At 45.3% G+C, this 17,123-nt stretch overlaps 1 protein-coding gene across 1 annotated transcript in view; it reads left to right on the forward strand.

Annotated features, from left to right (window-relative positions):
- Positions 1-11,612, forward strand: part of LOC116816138 (NACHT, LRR and PYD domains-containing protein 12-like) — a 17,070-nt gene extending 5,458 nt beyond the window's left edge. Inside the window, exons 3-6 of the mRNA XM_032765157.2 lie at positions 3,734-3,911; positions 7,079-7,144; positions 8,249-9,968; positions 11,522-11,612. Coding sequence (XP_032621048.2) covers positions 3,734-3,911; positions 7,079-7,144; positions 8,249-9,968; positions 11,522-11,612 — 2,055 coding nt within the window. The remainder of the gene's footprint in view (positions 1-3,733; positions 3,912-7,078; positions 7,145-8,248; positions 9,969-11,521) is intronic.
- The last annotated feature ends 5,511 nt before the right edge of the window (positions 11,613-17,123 follow it).

Raw genomic sequence — 17,123 nt, forward strand, 5'->3', positions numbered from 1 at the left:
CCTAACGTTAATCCCCCTGATATATTTATATAGAGCAAGCATATCCCCCCGCAGCCTTCTTTTGGCCAGGCTAAACAAGCCAAGCTCTTTAGTCTCCTTTCATAAGGCAGGTTTTCCATTCCTCGGATCATCCTAGTAGCCCGTCTCTGAACCTGTTCCAGTTTGAATTCATCCTTCTTAAACATGTAAACTTACGACATGTGTGCCTGTGACAATGGACACAGCTCAGCCGGTGGCAGGACTTTCCACTCCCCCAGGCCAGCCAAAGACACTCCCTCTGAACAGGGGTGGCTTTATATTTTTTGCTGCCCCAAGCATGGCAGTCAGACAGCCTTCGGCGGTGTTTCTGCTGGAAGTCCGCTGGTCATGCAGATTCAATGGTAGTTCTGTGGGTAATCTGCTGGTCCTGCGCCTTCGGCGTACTCGCCGCCGAATTGCCGCCGAAATCGCGGGACCGGCGGACCTCCCGCAGAAAGTCTGCCTGACTGCCGCCCTCAGAGCAACCGGCAGGCCACCCCCCGTGGCTTGCCGCCCTAGGCATGTACTGGCTGCCTCTGAGATACCTCTTACGCACCGATACAAACAAGCTACATATTTCCTTCTGACGAAGTTAGTTACTGCCCCCTAAGGTGGTTTGTTACCACCCATTACCTTGTACTTGTTGGTTTGATCAAAAAATTTCTGTCCATCACACTGGGGGTCAGTGTTTCCTTGTATCAGCTTTGAGGAGTATTTGTATCATCCTTCGTATCGGGGTGTTCTGGTGCCACCCTTCTGGACTGTGTTTGCGTGAGTGTCCTGTGCCTAGCACTTCTCAGGAATGTGTGTGTTTTTGTAAAACCAGCCCTGTTTTTGCCAGATTCTGGGAGCTGTTAGAGGACTTATTCCTTCACCCTCTCACTTCCCTGGTCCTTCTCGCATGAAAAGAGAGCAACAATACCCGAAGTTCGAAGGTGCAAACAGTTCCAGCAAGCATGATTCCAGTTTCCTTCCTCAGTGTCTCCCTTCCCAGCCCTGACACCACAGAGCCTTGCCTGTGTCCCTGTTCCCATTCCCTGTTCCCATTCCCCCCTTACTCTCTGATTGACTGCAGACTATATAGTAAAACTTGAGTTCTGCTTAGCTATACCTTAACCAATCATTTTTGAAATTTAATTAGCCAATCCTAACATATTGTAACATGATTATTTAACCAATTATATCCTACCATCTTAATTGGTTTACACCCAACAAAATTAATTATACAGTAGACAGGAACAATTACAGAACCAGACAGAAATTATACAGACAAACAATAGGAAAGTGGAGACTACAGTGATAGAACAATACAGAAATGAGGATTTTACACCCCAGCTATTGAGAAGTGAGTTCTTGCCAGACAGGATGCTATCAAACTAAGTTTTCCTTAAATGTTTTAACCTCTTCCCTTTCTCTGGAGGTGATAGATTGGATCACCTTTCTAACAGCCGCAGATTTCAATGTGGCTAGTTTGGAATGTGAGGATGTGACCATTCACTTCCCAGCTTATGGCTGCCTCTGCTGCTTAGCCAAAGGCCTAAGAACAGGGCCTTAGATTGTCACAGTGATAAAAGGCCCTTACACCGGCTGTCAAGGTATTATTCCCACTTTGAACTTTAGCATCCAGAAAGTGGGGACCTGCATGTACCCCTCTAAACTTAATTCCTAGCTTAGATCTGATAGTGCTGCCACCAACCAAAAGTATAGTGTTTTGGTACACTTCCTGTCCCCCAAAAACCTTCCCTGGGGGACCCAAGACCCAAATCCCTTGGGTCTTAAAACAGAAAGAGATAAACCATTCCCCCTCCTTCCCCCTCCCTGGGTTACCCTGAGAGGTACACTGATCCAAACTCCTTAGATCCTAAAACAGAGAGGAATTAACCTTTCTTCCCCGTCCTTTCCCCCCACCAATCCCTGGTGAGTTCAGACCCAATTCCCTTGGGTCTTACACAAGGAAAGAATCAATCAGATTCTTAAAAAAGAAAGCTTTTAATTAAAGAAAGAAAAAAGTAAAAATTATCTCTGTAAAACCAAGATGGAAAATGTTTACAGGGTCTTCAGCTTATATAGACTAGAGGGACTCCATCCCCCCTAGCCTAAGTTACAAGTTACAGCAAACAGAGGTAAAATATCCTTCCAGGAAAATACAATTTGCAAATAAAGAAAACAAACATAAAACTAATTCCGCCTTTCTAGGCTAGTACTTACTATTTTGAACATGAGAGACTGTTTCAGAAAGATTGGACAGAAACTGGTTGTGCACGTCTGGCCCCTCTTTTCTCCAAGAGAGAACAAAGAACAAAAGAAACAGCACAAACAAAGACTTCCCTCCACCAAGATTTGAAAGTATCTTGTCCCCCGATTGGTCCTTTGGTCAAGTGTCAGCCAGGTTCACTGAGCTTGTTAACCCTTTACAGGTAAAAGAGACATTAACCCTTAACTATCTATGACACCAGCAGACTATGATTTTGATTCTTTCTTTTATACCTCTATAACTAGCTAAGTGATAAAAATACACCTAAATTCTTAAAGTATAGGCCTTTGCAGACAGGCCTGAATATGTATATCCTGACATGAGCCTGCGCGCAGGTAGAGCCTAACGTCTGCGCTCAGCCTGTATCTTGCTAACTTTGCTTTATATTAGGAAGGCTTGACCACAACTTTAGTTCAGGCCTCAGGCCCTATACTGAGCTCTGATACAAGGCCTTGTGTCTCAAGCTCCCTTTCAACTACAGCAGGCATGGGTTGGCTCTATCTCTGCATGCAAGAGTGTTTTCTGAAAGAGAAAACAATCCATTAATTCGGTTCCTTTAATTATAATTCCTGAGGAGGCCACTAGGGGGCTCTGTAAGAGTAGGACCCCTGCCCCACACCTCTCCTAGCAATGGAAATGCTTCAGTGTCCCCAATCTCGGTTGATTTGGGGAATGAGAGCTGGGGATGGTCTATCAGTGCCACATGCAGCCTTTACTCCACCACCAGGTCACTCTGCTATGACTGAGCCTTTTGTTGCCCTTATAATCATGGCCCAACTGCCCAGATGGTCACTTTTAGGAAGTAGCCCTTGGCCAAAGGATGTTATGGGCCCCTGACAAGGCCTCAGGTGGAATACTGGGTCCAGTTCCGGGTACCACTCGTTGAGAAAGATGTGGACAAATTGGAGACAGTCAAGAGGAGAGCAAGAAAAATAATTAAAGGTCTAGAAACTACGACCTGCTCGGAAAGATTTTTTAAAAAGGGTTTGTTTAGTCTGGAGAAGAGAAGACTGAGGGGGGACATGATAACAGTCTTCAAGTATGTAAAAGGTTGTTGTAAAGAGGAGGGTAACAAACTGTTCTCCTTAACCACTGAAGATAGGACAAGAAGCAATGGGCTTAAATTGCAGCAAAGGCGGTTTAGGTTGGACGTTAGGAAAAACTTCCTAACTGTCAGGGTGGTTAAGCACTGGAACAAATTACCTAGGAAGGTTATGGAATCTTCATCATTGGAGGTGTTTAAGAAGAGGTTAGACGAACACCTGTTAGGGATGGTTTAGATAATACTGATCCCTGTGTCAGTGCCAGAGACTGGACTAGATGATCTATCTAGGTCCCTTTCTGTCCTCCATAATCATTATTCTGTGTCACTCTTCTGATTACTTTATAGAAGCTTCCCCACCCTCATTGCCACTGCAGACTGTTTCTGATTCTTCCATCTCGTGTCCCTCTGTGTTTTAGGATTACAGTGACTGGGAGAAGAACCATGACTCAACTAATGCCGCAGAGAAGCTAGTGCATGATATTTTCACTGTGAGCTCTGCCGCGAGGCTGGGTCTCTGGGAGTGTCTGTTTGCTCTGCAGAGCAAGTGGGCTCACCCCAATCTCCATGGGATGCTGGATGAAATAATTCAGAATGGTAACGTACCCATTGCACAGAGTGGGGAACAAGTCAACTGGGGAAATCCATGAGAATCTATGTTCTTCACAACAAGCTCTTCCTTGTCAAGCCCTCAGATCAGGGCTGTGTTCTGTGGGGTTAGTTAATTAATCTTAAGCTATGTCTTCACTGCATGCTAAGCACGGGGAAATTTAACCTGTGGTAGCCTAACTCACTCTGCAAGGGTTCTCAAACAGGGGGTCAGGACCCCTCAGGGGGTCCTGACTCCATTACATTGAGGGGTCATGAGCTGTCATCTTCCGCCCCAAACCCTGCTTTGTATCCAGCATTTAATATGGTGTTAAATATATAAAAAATTGTTTTTAATTTATAAGTGGGGGTCAACTCAGAGGCTTGCTATTTGAAAGAGGTCACCAGTACAGAAGTTTGAAAATCACTGACATAGAATCATAGAATATCAGGGTTGGAAGGGACCTCAGAAGGTCATCTAGTCCAACCCCCTGCTCAAAGCAGGACCAACACTAACTAAATCATCCCAGCCAGACCTTTGTCAAGCCTGACCTTAAAAAAAAAAAAAACTAAGAAAGGAGATTCCACTACTTCCCTGGATAACCCATTCCAGTGCTTCACCTTCCTCCTAGTGAAATAGTGTTTCCTAATATCCAACCTAAACCTCCCCCACTGCAACTTGAGACCATTGCTCCTTGTTCTGTCATCTGGTACCACTAAGAACAGTCTAGATCCATCCTCTTTGGAACCCCCTTTCAGGTAGTTGAAAGCAGCTATCAAATCCCCCCTCATTCTTCTCTTCTGCAGACTAAACAATCCCAGCTAGTGTGACCACATTACGATGCTGTCATGCCCTGTGTCCGCACTGGTGCCAAAGCTGGCCATGACACAGCTATCTGGGCATATATGCCAAGATCCATATGTGATGGTTCTTGGAGTACCGAGTACTGTAAGTCACCCCCCTGCCTCCAGCGTGAGGGAGTTTTGCTTGTGCTTAACTGGGTGTCAGCTCCCTGACACCATCAGCCTGTTGCCACCCTAGCAATCGCCTCTAGACTATGCCAGCCCTTACATTGCCTTGCAGGTTAAAACTAGGTGCACCCCAGTTCCTGAGCCTCTTTGAAGCATCCCCCTGGAGTGTCCAGACCATCCTCCACTGAGCACTCTCAGTGATGCCAGGTCTACTGTCCCCAAGGAACAGCATAGAGTATATCTCAGTTATGTCATATTCATATCATAAGCATATTTTCATAAAGAATATGGAATGACACATCACAGCAATCACACTGCCCAATTACTTGCTTGACTTCTTATATCTCCCAAAGTTTATTGTTTGTCCCCAGAGTCAGGACAACCCCCATAATTTATTCTTTGGTGAGCTGCCACCCTGTTGACTTCATATGTAAATAGAGCTTCTATTGTCTTGGCTTACAATGTTTAATTTACATGTGGACAGGTGAAAAACATCTGTGATCTGACAGAAAACCTGTTTGTCAACTCTGCCTTGATATAGACTTTAGGAACATATTTTCAGTGTAGCTCTCAATTCATAGAATCATAGAATCGTAGAACTGGAAGGGATTTCGAGAAATCTTCTAGTCCAGTCCCCTGCAATCAAAGATGGACTAAGTATAATCTAGACCATCCCTGAAAGGTATTTCTCTAATCTGCTCATAAAAATCTCCAATGATGGAGATTCCACAGCCTCCCAAGGTAATTTATTCCAGTGCTTATACACCCTGACAGGAAGTTTTTCCTAATGTCCAACCTAAACCACCCTTGTGGCAATTTAAGCCCATTGCTTCTTGGCATATCCTCAGAGGTTAAGAAGAACAATTCTTTTCCCTCCACCTTGTAACAACCTTTTATGTACCTGAAAACTGTTATCATGTCCCCCATCAGTCTTCTCTTCTCCAGACTAAACACACGCAATTTTTTCAATCTTCCCTCATAGGTCATGTTTTCTAGATCTTTAATAATTTTTGTTGCTCTTCTCTGGACTTCCTCCAATGTGTCCACATCTTTCCTAATACTCCAGCTGAGGCTAATCAGCGCAGAGTAGAGTGGAAGAATTACTACTTGTGTCTTACTTACAACACTCCTGCTAATACATCCAAGAACGATGTTTACTTTTTTTGCAACAATGTCACTCTTTTGCCTCATATTAAGCTTGTGATCTACTATGACCCCCGATCCTTTCTGCTGTACTTCTTCCTAGGCAGCCTTTCCCCATTTTGTATCTGTGCAACTGATTGTTCCTTCCTAAGTGGAGCACTTTGCATTTGTCCTTATTGAATTTCATCCTATTTACTTCTGACCATTTCTCCACTTTGTCCAGATCAGTATGAATTTTAATTCTATCCTCCAAAGCACTTGCAACCCCTCCCAGCTTGGCATCATCCACAAATTTTAGGAGTGTACTCTATGCCTTTATCTAAATCATTGATGAAGATATTGAACAGAACCAGACCCAGAATTGATCCCTGTGGGATCCACTTGCTATGTCCTTCCTGCATGACTGTGAACCACCAATAACTACTCTCTGGGAATAGTTTTCCAGGCAGTTATGCACCCACCTTATAGTAGCACCAACTAGGTTGTATTTCCTTAGTTTGTTTTTGAGGTCATGCAAGACAATATTAAAAGCCTTAGTAAAGTCAAAATATACCATATCCACCGCTTCCCCTCTATCCACAGGCTAGTTACCCTCTTCCCCCCTTGCCCCTCGAGCACTCTCTTCCTAGGCCTTTTCTACTTCTGGGCTAATCTAGCCCATCTCCAATCTATCAATTATGCACAGCTTTGCCCCCCAGGTTTAGTCTGGGGTGATTGGATTGGTGATCCAGTGATCGAAGTTCTGGTCCATTTGCTGCTGCCCAGCACTCCATCACGGAGGCAGAGGAATGTGGGGAGCAGTAGGAGATGGATGGGGGAATACAGGGGAATGTGAGGTACAAGATAGAGCAGCCAGTAGTAGGGGAGGGCAACACAATGGTTCTTTGGGTGTGATGTTGCTAAGACCTCATTAGCCTGCAGGTCCTGATATTCAAAACATGGAGCCCCACAGGGGGAATTCAGAGATGGACTGGATCTATTCAAGCTGCTAACATGCAAAGCATTGGGTACACTCTTCCATGCTAGCTAACAGCACAGTCTGTCTCTCTTTCTCTGTTTAGGTCACAATCTGTTACAAGAAATTCTCCTGAATGAATCGGGACACACCCTTGACCCAGAACTGAAAGGTACCGTGAAGGAATTGAACAGCACTTAACTCTGCCAACACTGTCTCTTGTCAAGCCAAGAAGGGCTCAAGCACAGGCCTGCTCTGGGGGCAGTGTGGAGACTGCTGGCCCCAGTGAGAGCTCTGAGAGGTGTTGTGCTTCAATGAGGCACAGTTCCTCTTGGAGTTCCACACCCTGCGGGGAGAGCATGTCTTCTGCTTCCCATCTCCAAGGGATGCAGTGTATACCCGTGTGCCCAACCAGCTGTGGTGTGCAGTATAGACCATAGCCCTGCCTTCTGCCTGCTCCCCTGGGTTTTGTGTCCCAGGAAGCACCAGGAGGGGGCAAACCCTGTCACTCTGTCTGAAGTGGCTCATGATTGTGAGTGTGCACCTCAGGGCAGACTGTCAGAAAACAGGACAGAGACCCCACACTGATGGTGTGTTCTATGATTAGATGTCACCAAGCCAGTGACAAATGTGAACTCCTGTATCAGTATCCCAGTCTTACCACAGTCACAGGCAGTCCCCTTAGACTCTCCACCCAGACAAACTGAACTTTGTGATAAAAGGTCACTTAAACCAGAAATCACACCGCATCAGGTTACTGCCAGTCCCAAGACACGAGTCACTTACCCCAGATCAACTGGTACCTAGATCTTAGGCCAAAGACAACACTGATAGCCAGTTCTGTAGTAGACTAAAGCTTTATTAGCTGAGAAAAGGAAGTGAGAGTTATTGAGAATTTAAAGTCTTTTCTGGTATCCAAATTATCTCTGGGGAATCTCTGCTTTGCCTCTGTCCCTCTGCTCAAGTGCAAGGATTCTGGTAAATTTCTGTTCCCTACTGGATTACATGAGCCGGACCAGGTAGTGCAGCGGTGTCCTGTCATACTCAGGGTGAGTTCCAGCAGAACTGTTCATGATCAGGCCCAGCAGAGGAGAGAGGAGATGAAACAAACAAGTGAGTCCAAAGCATCCATCCACCTAATCCCCTCACCATATTGTCTGATCAGAGTACAATTTAGAGGAGAAGTTTTTCTATCAAACTTCCATTTACTAACCTTCATAAAATCAACAGTGATGAGATGAGAGAGAGGGAAAATAACTGTATTTCTCCTTTTCAGCTTGTCAGGTAGAGCACAAAGCCAAATTCCGTGATCTCACAGAGAGGATGAAGGAAAACAAGACCCCAGGGCAATCTGAAGGGCAGACTTTCCCCATCACTAACCGCTATGTGGAGCTCAAGGTCATCTCAGACCATCAGTTCAAGAAGCAGACACACCAGGAGCACGAGGCCCTAGCAGCAGCTGGGGAGCTGAATGAATATCGCCTCCAGAGGAGAATAAAGGGTGAGCTGGAGCGCATTGCCCCTAACCGACTCTTCCGCTGGTGCTTTCGATCCCACCGTCTCCCCCTGTCTGTGATAGTGAGCGGAGTAGCCGGCGTGGGCAAGACAACCCTGGCGCAGAAGTTCATCTTTGACTGGGCAATGGGGAAGCACTACCAGAAATTTGCCTTTGTTTTCTTCTTCAAGTTCCGGGATGTGAATGAGGAAAAGATGAGTCTAGAATTTCTGCTCTGTCAAACATATCCACACCTCCGGGACAAGCTCCCAAGAGTCCTGGAAGATCCTGAAAAGCTGCTTTTCATCTTTGATGGCTTGGATGAGAGCAAGACAGATTTGAAATTAAGGAGAGGAGAAACCCATGAGCTGTGTATGACTCCAGGGGATGTGAAGCCAATTACTGTGATTGTCGCCAGCTTGCTGAAACAGACTCTGCTGAAGGGATATTCTGTGCTGCTCACCAGCCGCCCCAGCAAGTTGAGCAGTTTGGAGGCTGGAGTCTTCCACAGAGTGGCCAGTATCGTGGGCTTCCTCTCCAAGGAAAGGGAAAGATACTTTTCCATGTTCTTTGGAGATGAGCGAGTCTCCAGAGAGGCCTTTGCGTATGTGAGGGACAGTCAGGTTCTGTACACGTTGTGCTACAATCCGTCTTACTGCTGGATCACATGCACGGCCCTGAAACCCTGCTTCACTGCCAAGGCAGGGAGACCACAGCCTACACCCAAAACAGTGACCCAGCTCTTTGTCAGCTACGTCACCCATATTATGGCCAATCACACACAGGAGCGGCCAGAGCCTCAGAGGATGCGAGATACATTGATAAGTGTTGGATGGTTGGCTGAATATGGCCTCACAGATCGCACACTTGTCTTTCAGCCGCATCACTTACATGTTGCCAATGTGGAGTTTTCTCCATTCCTCACTGGCTTCTTGGTGGAGAACCCTCAAAGCTCTTCCCAGGTGACCTACTCCTTCCTTCACCTCACCATCCAGGAGTTCTTTGCTGCCCTCGTGCATTACCTAGATTATAAGGAGGACAAGTTCAGAGACACAATGGCTAAATCCAGGTCCTGTAAGGAAGGTGACTATGAGATCTCTCGCTTCCTGGCTGGGCTTTCCCATCCTGCAACCAGGAGGTCCCTGGAGGAATACGTGGGGAAGTTCTCTGCCGAGGCAACTCACAAAGTTATTGGGTGGCTCGGTGAGATGAACTATGAGGAGCTGCAGAGAAGAGACGATCCTGAAGGGAAGAGGAGACTGATTAATGTATTGAATTTGCTGTTTGAATCCCGGAACAAACAACTTGTGTGTGATGTGGTGGGTAAAGATACCCACTTGGACTTCTCAGAGTTATACCTCATGCCGGTGGATTGCACGGTCCTTTCTTATGTTCTGAGTTGCTGTGAAGAAATACAGCACCTAACCCTAGATTCCTGCTTCATCCAGAACGAGGGCCTGGAACGACTCAGAGCTGAGCTGCACAAAGTCAGAGAACTGAGGTATGAAAAGAGGTCATGTGTAAAGTTTAAAATATAGGGACTTGACTTGTCAGTGGCCTCAGCAGGGCTGTCAGGTAGACAACAGTGTTACTGATACAGAGGTTACACCATTAGGCAACATACAACCAAACCCAGGCTAGCATAATGAATATGCATATGGGGCTAATGAAGATTACACAGTCAACCTTGAATTCTGGCATTTCCTAACTTTAGAGTGCTTGACTTTGCAACCTGAAGAATGTTCTTTTAACTTAGGCTTGTGTTTTGTGTGTGTGTAATTTCTAGGTTTTAGAAAAAGCAAACAGACTGCCCTCCCCCCCGGCCCCGAAATCCCATTGTGTGGCCTCTTATTGACGGCCACATAGGCTATTAGCAGGGTCTAGATCCACTGCACAGACCTCTGCCACTTGACCTAACTGAGTAACTGATAGCAGTAGTAGGTTGTCACCCTCTGCGTGGCTTCTCAGGAGGATGAGACACCTTGCCACTGGATTTGACGGCTATTTGCTGACAGCCGAGGAATGGTTAGATGCGGGAATCTTGGGGTCCATTCCAGACTTTGGAGGAGAGTGTGCTCTAGTGGGGACAGACTCTTTTGCTGTTTTCCTCCAACCTGTCAGAGTCAGGTCAGGTCTCTACTTTACAAGTGGTCCTTGTTCCAGTTCCATTCTCCTTGCCTCCCCAGTCCCAGGCTCTACTACTCAGGCTTTACCTCCCAGTCTCCTTGCCCAGACAGTCCCAGTTCCCCATGCCCAGCTCCTTGTCTGAGCTGTCTCTGCCCACACTAGTTTCCAGTTCCAGTTTCCCTCTATAGGCTCCTCATTCAAACTCAGTTACTGTCCTGCCCCAGACCTCCCCAGCTCCTTGTCTAGTTTCTTTGCCCAGCAATCAGTCCCAATCTATCCTATCCCCTACCAGCTCCCAGTCTCCTTGCTCAGCCAGTGCCAGTCTCTTCGACAACTCCCAGTGCCAGTTTCTCTCCCCACTCCAGTCCCAGTCTCACCATACTCCTTGTCCCCGTCTACTTCTTTCCTTCATCCTGGTCTGGCTTTTGTCTTTTCTGCATTCAAATCAGGCACCCTCCTCCTCTGTGCAGCCTGGGCCCCAGCAGGGGAGACAAGGGGGACATTGAGGGGTGGTTCTTTGCTCTGAGTTCTGGGTTTTTGCTCCACTCCAGCCTGGAGCAGCTGAAAACATGCTGCGTTTTGCTCTGAGGGGATGGTGTATGAACTGTCTGGGCAGCACTAGGAGCGGTGAGAGGCTGGAGCATGCTCAGTGAGGATGGGAGCTTGGGAGATTTTAGCTGTTAAGCTCTACCAGTCCCTGCTGAGCATGTGCGAATTGCACTTTGGCATTTGTAAAAGAGCTAGGGATGGATCCCAGAAGTCCTGCTCGTCAGTCTCGTGCCTTATCCATAGCTCCATGCTGTCTTAGTAAACAGTACACCTCCAAGGGACGGAAGAGAAAGCTCAGCCCAGGATTTCAGCTTTGAAGCTAACACAATGTGTCTCTGTGTCCAAGCTTGTAATTTTCTCTATTCATTTCCCCCTAAGCCTCTCAGACAACGATTTGAAGGATGAGGCAATGAAGAATATTTGCTCTGTACTAAAGCATCCAAACTGTAGGCTAGAAGACCTGAGGTAACTTCATGCTTGTTTTCTGTCTGTCCTCAGAGTAATTCAAGTATCAGAGTAATTCAAGTATCAGAGGGGTAGCCGTGTTAGTCTGGATCTATAAAAGCAGCAAAGAATCCTGTGGCACCTTGTAGACTAACAGACGTTTTGGAGCATAGTTTTTGTGGGTGAATACCCACTTCATAGACTCATAGACTCATAGGTCAGAAGGGACCAATATGGTCATCTAGTCTGACCTTCTGCACAAAGCAGGCCACAGAACCCTACCCATCCACTTCTATAAAAACCCCAAGCAGAGAATCCACCAGCAAGTGACCCATGCCCCACGCTTGCAGGGGAAGGCAAAAACCTCCAGAGCTCTGCCAATCTGCCCCAGAGGAAAATTCCTTCCCGACCCCAAATATGGTGAATCAGCTAAACCCTGAGCATCTGGGCAAGGCTCCCCAGCCAGCAGTCAGAAAGAATTCTCTGCAGTTACTCCATTCCATCCAACATCCCATCGCAGACCATTGAGCAGACTATCTGCTGATAATCCAAGAACAATTGCCAAAATTAAACTATCCTATCATATCATCCTTCCATAAACTTATCAAGCTTAGTCTTAAAGCCAGATATGTCTTTTGCCCCACTACATCCTCGGAAGGCTGTTTCCAGAACTTCACCCTCTAATGGTTAGAAACCTTCATCTAATTTCAAGTCTGAACTTCCTAGTGTCCAGTTTGTACCCATTCGTCCTCGTGCCTACATTAGTACTAAGCTTTTACTATTGGTTTTAATTCCCTTTGCAGGTTCAACTCTGCACGGCTTTTAGCCTTCCTCACTTCATCCCTACGTGTCATGTCGTCATGCAATCTGACGAAGTGGGTATTCACCCACGAAAGCTCATGCTCCAAAATGTCTGTTAGAGTAGATGCTCAGGGTTTAGCTGATTGCCATATTTGGGGTCAGGAAGGAATTTTTCCTCCAGGGCAGATTGGCAGAGGCTCTGGAGGTTTTTCGCCTTCCCCTGCAGCGTGGGGCATGGGTCACTTGCTGGTGGATTCTCTGCTTGAGGTCTTCAAACCACAATTTGAAGACTTCAGTAACTCGGACATAGGTTAGGGGTTTTTATAGAAGTGGATGGGTAGGGTTCTGTGGCCTGCTTTGTGCAGGAGGTCAGACTAGATGATCATATAGGTCCCTTCTGACCTATGAGTCCATGAGTCTATGAGTCTATGATTCTTTTGTAGGCTTCACACGGCACTGCTGTGGGTCCCTGTTATAACCTCTGTCCTTCATGCTCTTGGAGATTTTTTCAAATAGTCTGGCATTTCATCTTTTGGAACAGAGTTTGGATAGCATGGATTCGTCTCCCTATAAGCGATCAGATGCAGTACCTCTCATTCGGTCCATCCTGGAGCTCTTTTGCGATTCTAGGACTCCATGGTCACCTCTGCTGATGAGCTCTGCATGGTCACCTGTTCTGAGCAGCTCGCCACAGTGGCCAAACAGGAAATGAAATTCAAAAGTTCGCTAGGCTTTTCCTGTCTACCTGGCCAGTGCATCTGAATTGAGAATGCTATCCATAGCGATCACAATGGAGCACTCTGGGATAGCTCCAGAGGCCAAAACCGTCGAATTGCATCCACACTACCCCAAATGCAACCCAGCTGGGTCAATTTCAGTACTAATCCCCTCGTCACGGAGGAGTACAGAAATCGATGTTAAGAGCCCTTTAAGTCGACAAAAATGGCTTTGTCGTGTGGACGAGTGCAGGGTTAAACCGATCTAACGCTGCTAAATTTGACCTAAACTCGTAGTGCAGACCAGGGCTTAGTTATGTTTGACTTTATAGTCAAAAAGAAAATGGTTTTTTATATTCATAATATCTGTCCAATAATGGTTGGAGAAGGCACTTGTCATACAGCTACAATTTAAATGATTAAAATTAATAGCCACACAAACAGAACAGTTTTGTTAAAATAAGTGTATACAGATTTTCACCCTGGTCTCCCCTGAGAGGGGTTTTGACAAAGTTTGCACATTGTGCTGTCTTACTCAGCGGTTCTCAACTTTTTTTTACCCAGGGTCCCCTAAAGTTATATAGACAAACCTGCAAATCCGCAATTTCCCCCTCATTATTTTGTGCTCATAATTTGTTTCTTCTCTGTTACTTTAATAGTTATGATGAATATTCCTGTAGAGAAATTATTATGATTTGAATAGCTCAACAAAAAACACAGCAAATTAAAATATTGACAGCTTACCTGTTTGACAGCTTACCTGGACTTGTTTGGCAGCACACAGCTTGTCTAGTTGAGGAGTAATTTCAGTTAGGCAAAAGTGCAAAGGTCATTGTCAACATTCATTCTTGAACAGTGTTTGTTTTTAATTCTGGTGAGGGTTGAGAATCCAGCCCAAGGACCCTAATAGTAGCTGCTCTTGGTAGCTGACTGTGTGGAAACAGGACAAGTACGATTCCCTGGGCCACTTCCCCACAGCAGCCCCCAACTTCCTCAATATCTACTTCATCCTTACCTCAGGGCCTCCTTCCTTGTGCCTGATAGGGGTTGTACTACCCAGTTTCTCCAGCAGCACGGCTTCCTCCTATAGCTCCTGACACACGCCTCCCGCCCGACCTGGACTAACTGGGAGGCTTTTAACTAGTTTCAGCCACCTCCTGATTGGCTTCAGGTGTCCCAATCGACCTAGCTGTCTTCCCTGCTTTCTGGAAGGATCTTAATTGCCCCCAGATGTCTTAATTGACCTGGAGCAACTGCCATTTGCTTACTCTGGAAACAGGGATTTGTTTAGCCTGAGGCTAATATATCTGTCTCCCACTACTTTCCTATAGCCATCTGGCCTTGCCCTGTCACACTGGATACCTAAAAACTTCACCACTTGTGGTTTTTGTTGGTAGTGATCTGCAAAACATCAGATCTTCTGTTTTCCCATCACAGATGTATTGCATATAAACCAACAGCTGAATCTCACCAGACACATCCCAAGATTCATCCAGCTGTAAGCTTTATTTCCCACTTCCTTGAATCCTGTGTAACAACTGGTATTTCACATTAGCTGCCACATTTGTAATTCGCCTTTTAATGGTGTTGTTTGATATTAGCACGTTCTTCAATTTATTAGCAGCTTCATCCCCTAACATTTCACAGCACTTATCAATTACAGCTGACATCAGTAAAGTTTTAGCAATTGCATGTGACTTTCTGCTTTTAGCAATTCTAATTGCAACATTGTAGGATGCTTTGAGAGCCTTCTCTTGTCCAATTGACACAGTGTATATAATCTCTTTTTTGTTTTAGTAGGAAATTTCCCTTTCTTTCAAAATATTCCACTGGATTGTCAATGCTTTCCATATGCAAAGACCTCAGATGTCTTGTAAGTTTTGCCAGCTCTAGAACTTCTTTAGAAAGATCTTCTCCACAAATTATACACTAGGGTCTTGATTCTCCATCGGTACATACATAGACACATAAAACCAAGTACCCTCCATTTTTGTTTCTTTCTCTTCTGTCTTATTTGAGATGTTTTCTGCTTCATGAACTGTCAAAGTAGACTGTTGTTTTATGAGTAACAAACATACCAACTATGAAAATTAAACCAATTAATTCTATTTCACAGTTTCAGGTGAAATGATAACTAGCAGAGGCGACATGTAACTATTGAGAGTTGGGGGACACAATCTAAAGGTTCTGGGGGTGCACGTGACCATCCCATGCATTGCCTCTGGATTTAACAGAGGTTTTCAGACTGTGGAGCTTATGTTTCTTTTTTCTGTATTTATATTGTAAAAATTAATTTGACAGGTTTAAATGAATCAAATATTGAAGTGTTTTACAAAACATTTTGATAAAAATAAATATTTATATTAAAAAATGTGCCAAAAAATGCTGCGCAGCTCCACATAGCAGTATTGAACTCAATGACGTGTTATCAATGCACACTGTGTTACAGTCTGAACTCTTTGCAGTATAGTCAAGCCAATTATTCAAAAATTACGAGAAAATCTGAAAATTGTGAGATTTGATTGAAAATTGCAATTTTCTAGTTTTAGGGCGCTAGCTCAGTCTGAGCTGGAGAGTACAATTCCAGCTCCAATGCAGATGTATTCACAGGCTCTCTTTGCCCCGTAGTGCTATTCATGAAGTCAAGGTGTGACCGTCTAATGGTATTTTCATGATCTGGGAACTTGAAGACGTGTGAGCTAGCACTGGCTCCCCGTGCAGGAGTGTAGGTTTACACACACACCCAGATTCACAGAGGTATTTAGGTGCCATGCTGACAATGACTTCAACAGGAGTTAGGTGTTTAAGGAACTCTGTGAATCTGGGCCACTGTGGTTAGTAAATAAGGAATGGACCAGAAAAGAAGCCAGACGCTTGGTATTATGATGCAGAATGATTTTAATGTAAAAAAGAAGAGTACACCACAAGAGACAGAAAGAATACAAAGTAGAAATAATATATTTCAGGGATTTCAAGAAGGTCTACAATGAATCAATGGCTCAAAGGTGATGTATTTCACACCTTTTCTATCTTCATCACAGCTGTAGAGTTTGACAATCAAGTCCTGTTTGCAACCATTGAAAGGTATTTGTTTCGTCTCAGTAAATAAGGGATGGAGCAGAAAGGAAAAGCAGGAGGCTAGTTTTATGATGCAGAATGACTTTAATGGGAGTAAGAAGAGGAGTACACTGCAAGAGCCAGAAAGAGCACAACATAGAGAGGATCTATTTCAAGGGTTTCAAGAAGGTCTACAATGAAACATTGGCTCCAAGGTGATGCATTTCAGAGGAGAAGTTTCTTGTTCCTCAATACAGCTGTAGAGTTTGACAATCAAGTCCTGTTTGCAACTATTTTAAGAGTCTATTCCTCCTGGGCGAAACATGGCCAACCCTTTCCATAGCCGTACCCCCAGCCCCAATGGCAAGGATAAGGGTACCAACAACGTTTGGGATACCCCCAACAACACTTGTATGGCCTTTGGTAGCACCATGGCCTACAGTAGCCGTAACCTCTACCATACCAGCCCCCATAATGGTAGGGCTTATAAAACAATTCATCACTAAAGTTTTCGTCGAAAGTCATCTTTCTGTGTCGGCGGTAAACCTGAAACACACAGAAGAGAAAAGAGTCGATACAGTAGAACCTTAAAGATACGAACACCAGAGTGACAGACTAACCGGACAGCATGGTGAACCAGACGTAAATTATCAGGCAGCAACGGAGACAAAAACAAACAAACAAACAAACAAAGGAAATACTGTATCTGTCTTGCATCTTAAAGTTAGGCACATCTGAGCTGCCTATCCCACCCCACCCCACCGCATACTTGCCATGTTGGGGGCAACTACTTACAGGTAGGAGGTGATGAATGCTGTTTTCCTCTCTCCCTGCCCCTGGCTGGGAGGGGAACAAGCTTGCAAGTTCAGAACATGGGAAAGAAACTTCCCGAGGGGCTACTGAAACTTGGCCTGGAGTGAAACCTGCTGGAGTCAGAGCCAAGGTCCTGCCTGCATGCTACG

The sequence above is a fragment of the Chelonoidis abingdonii genome, chromosome 11 (assembly GCF_003597395.2).
Source record: "Chelonoidis abingdonii isolate Lonesome George chromosome 11, CheloAbing_2.0, whole genome shotgun sequence".
NCBI classification, from domain to species: domain Eukaryota; kingdom Metazoa; phylum Chordata; order Testudines; family Testudinidae; genus Chelonoidis; species Chelonoidis abingdonii.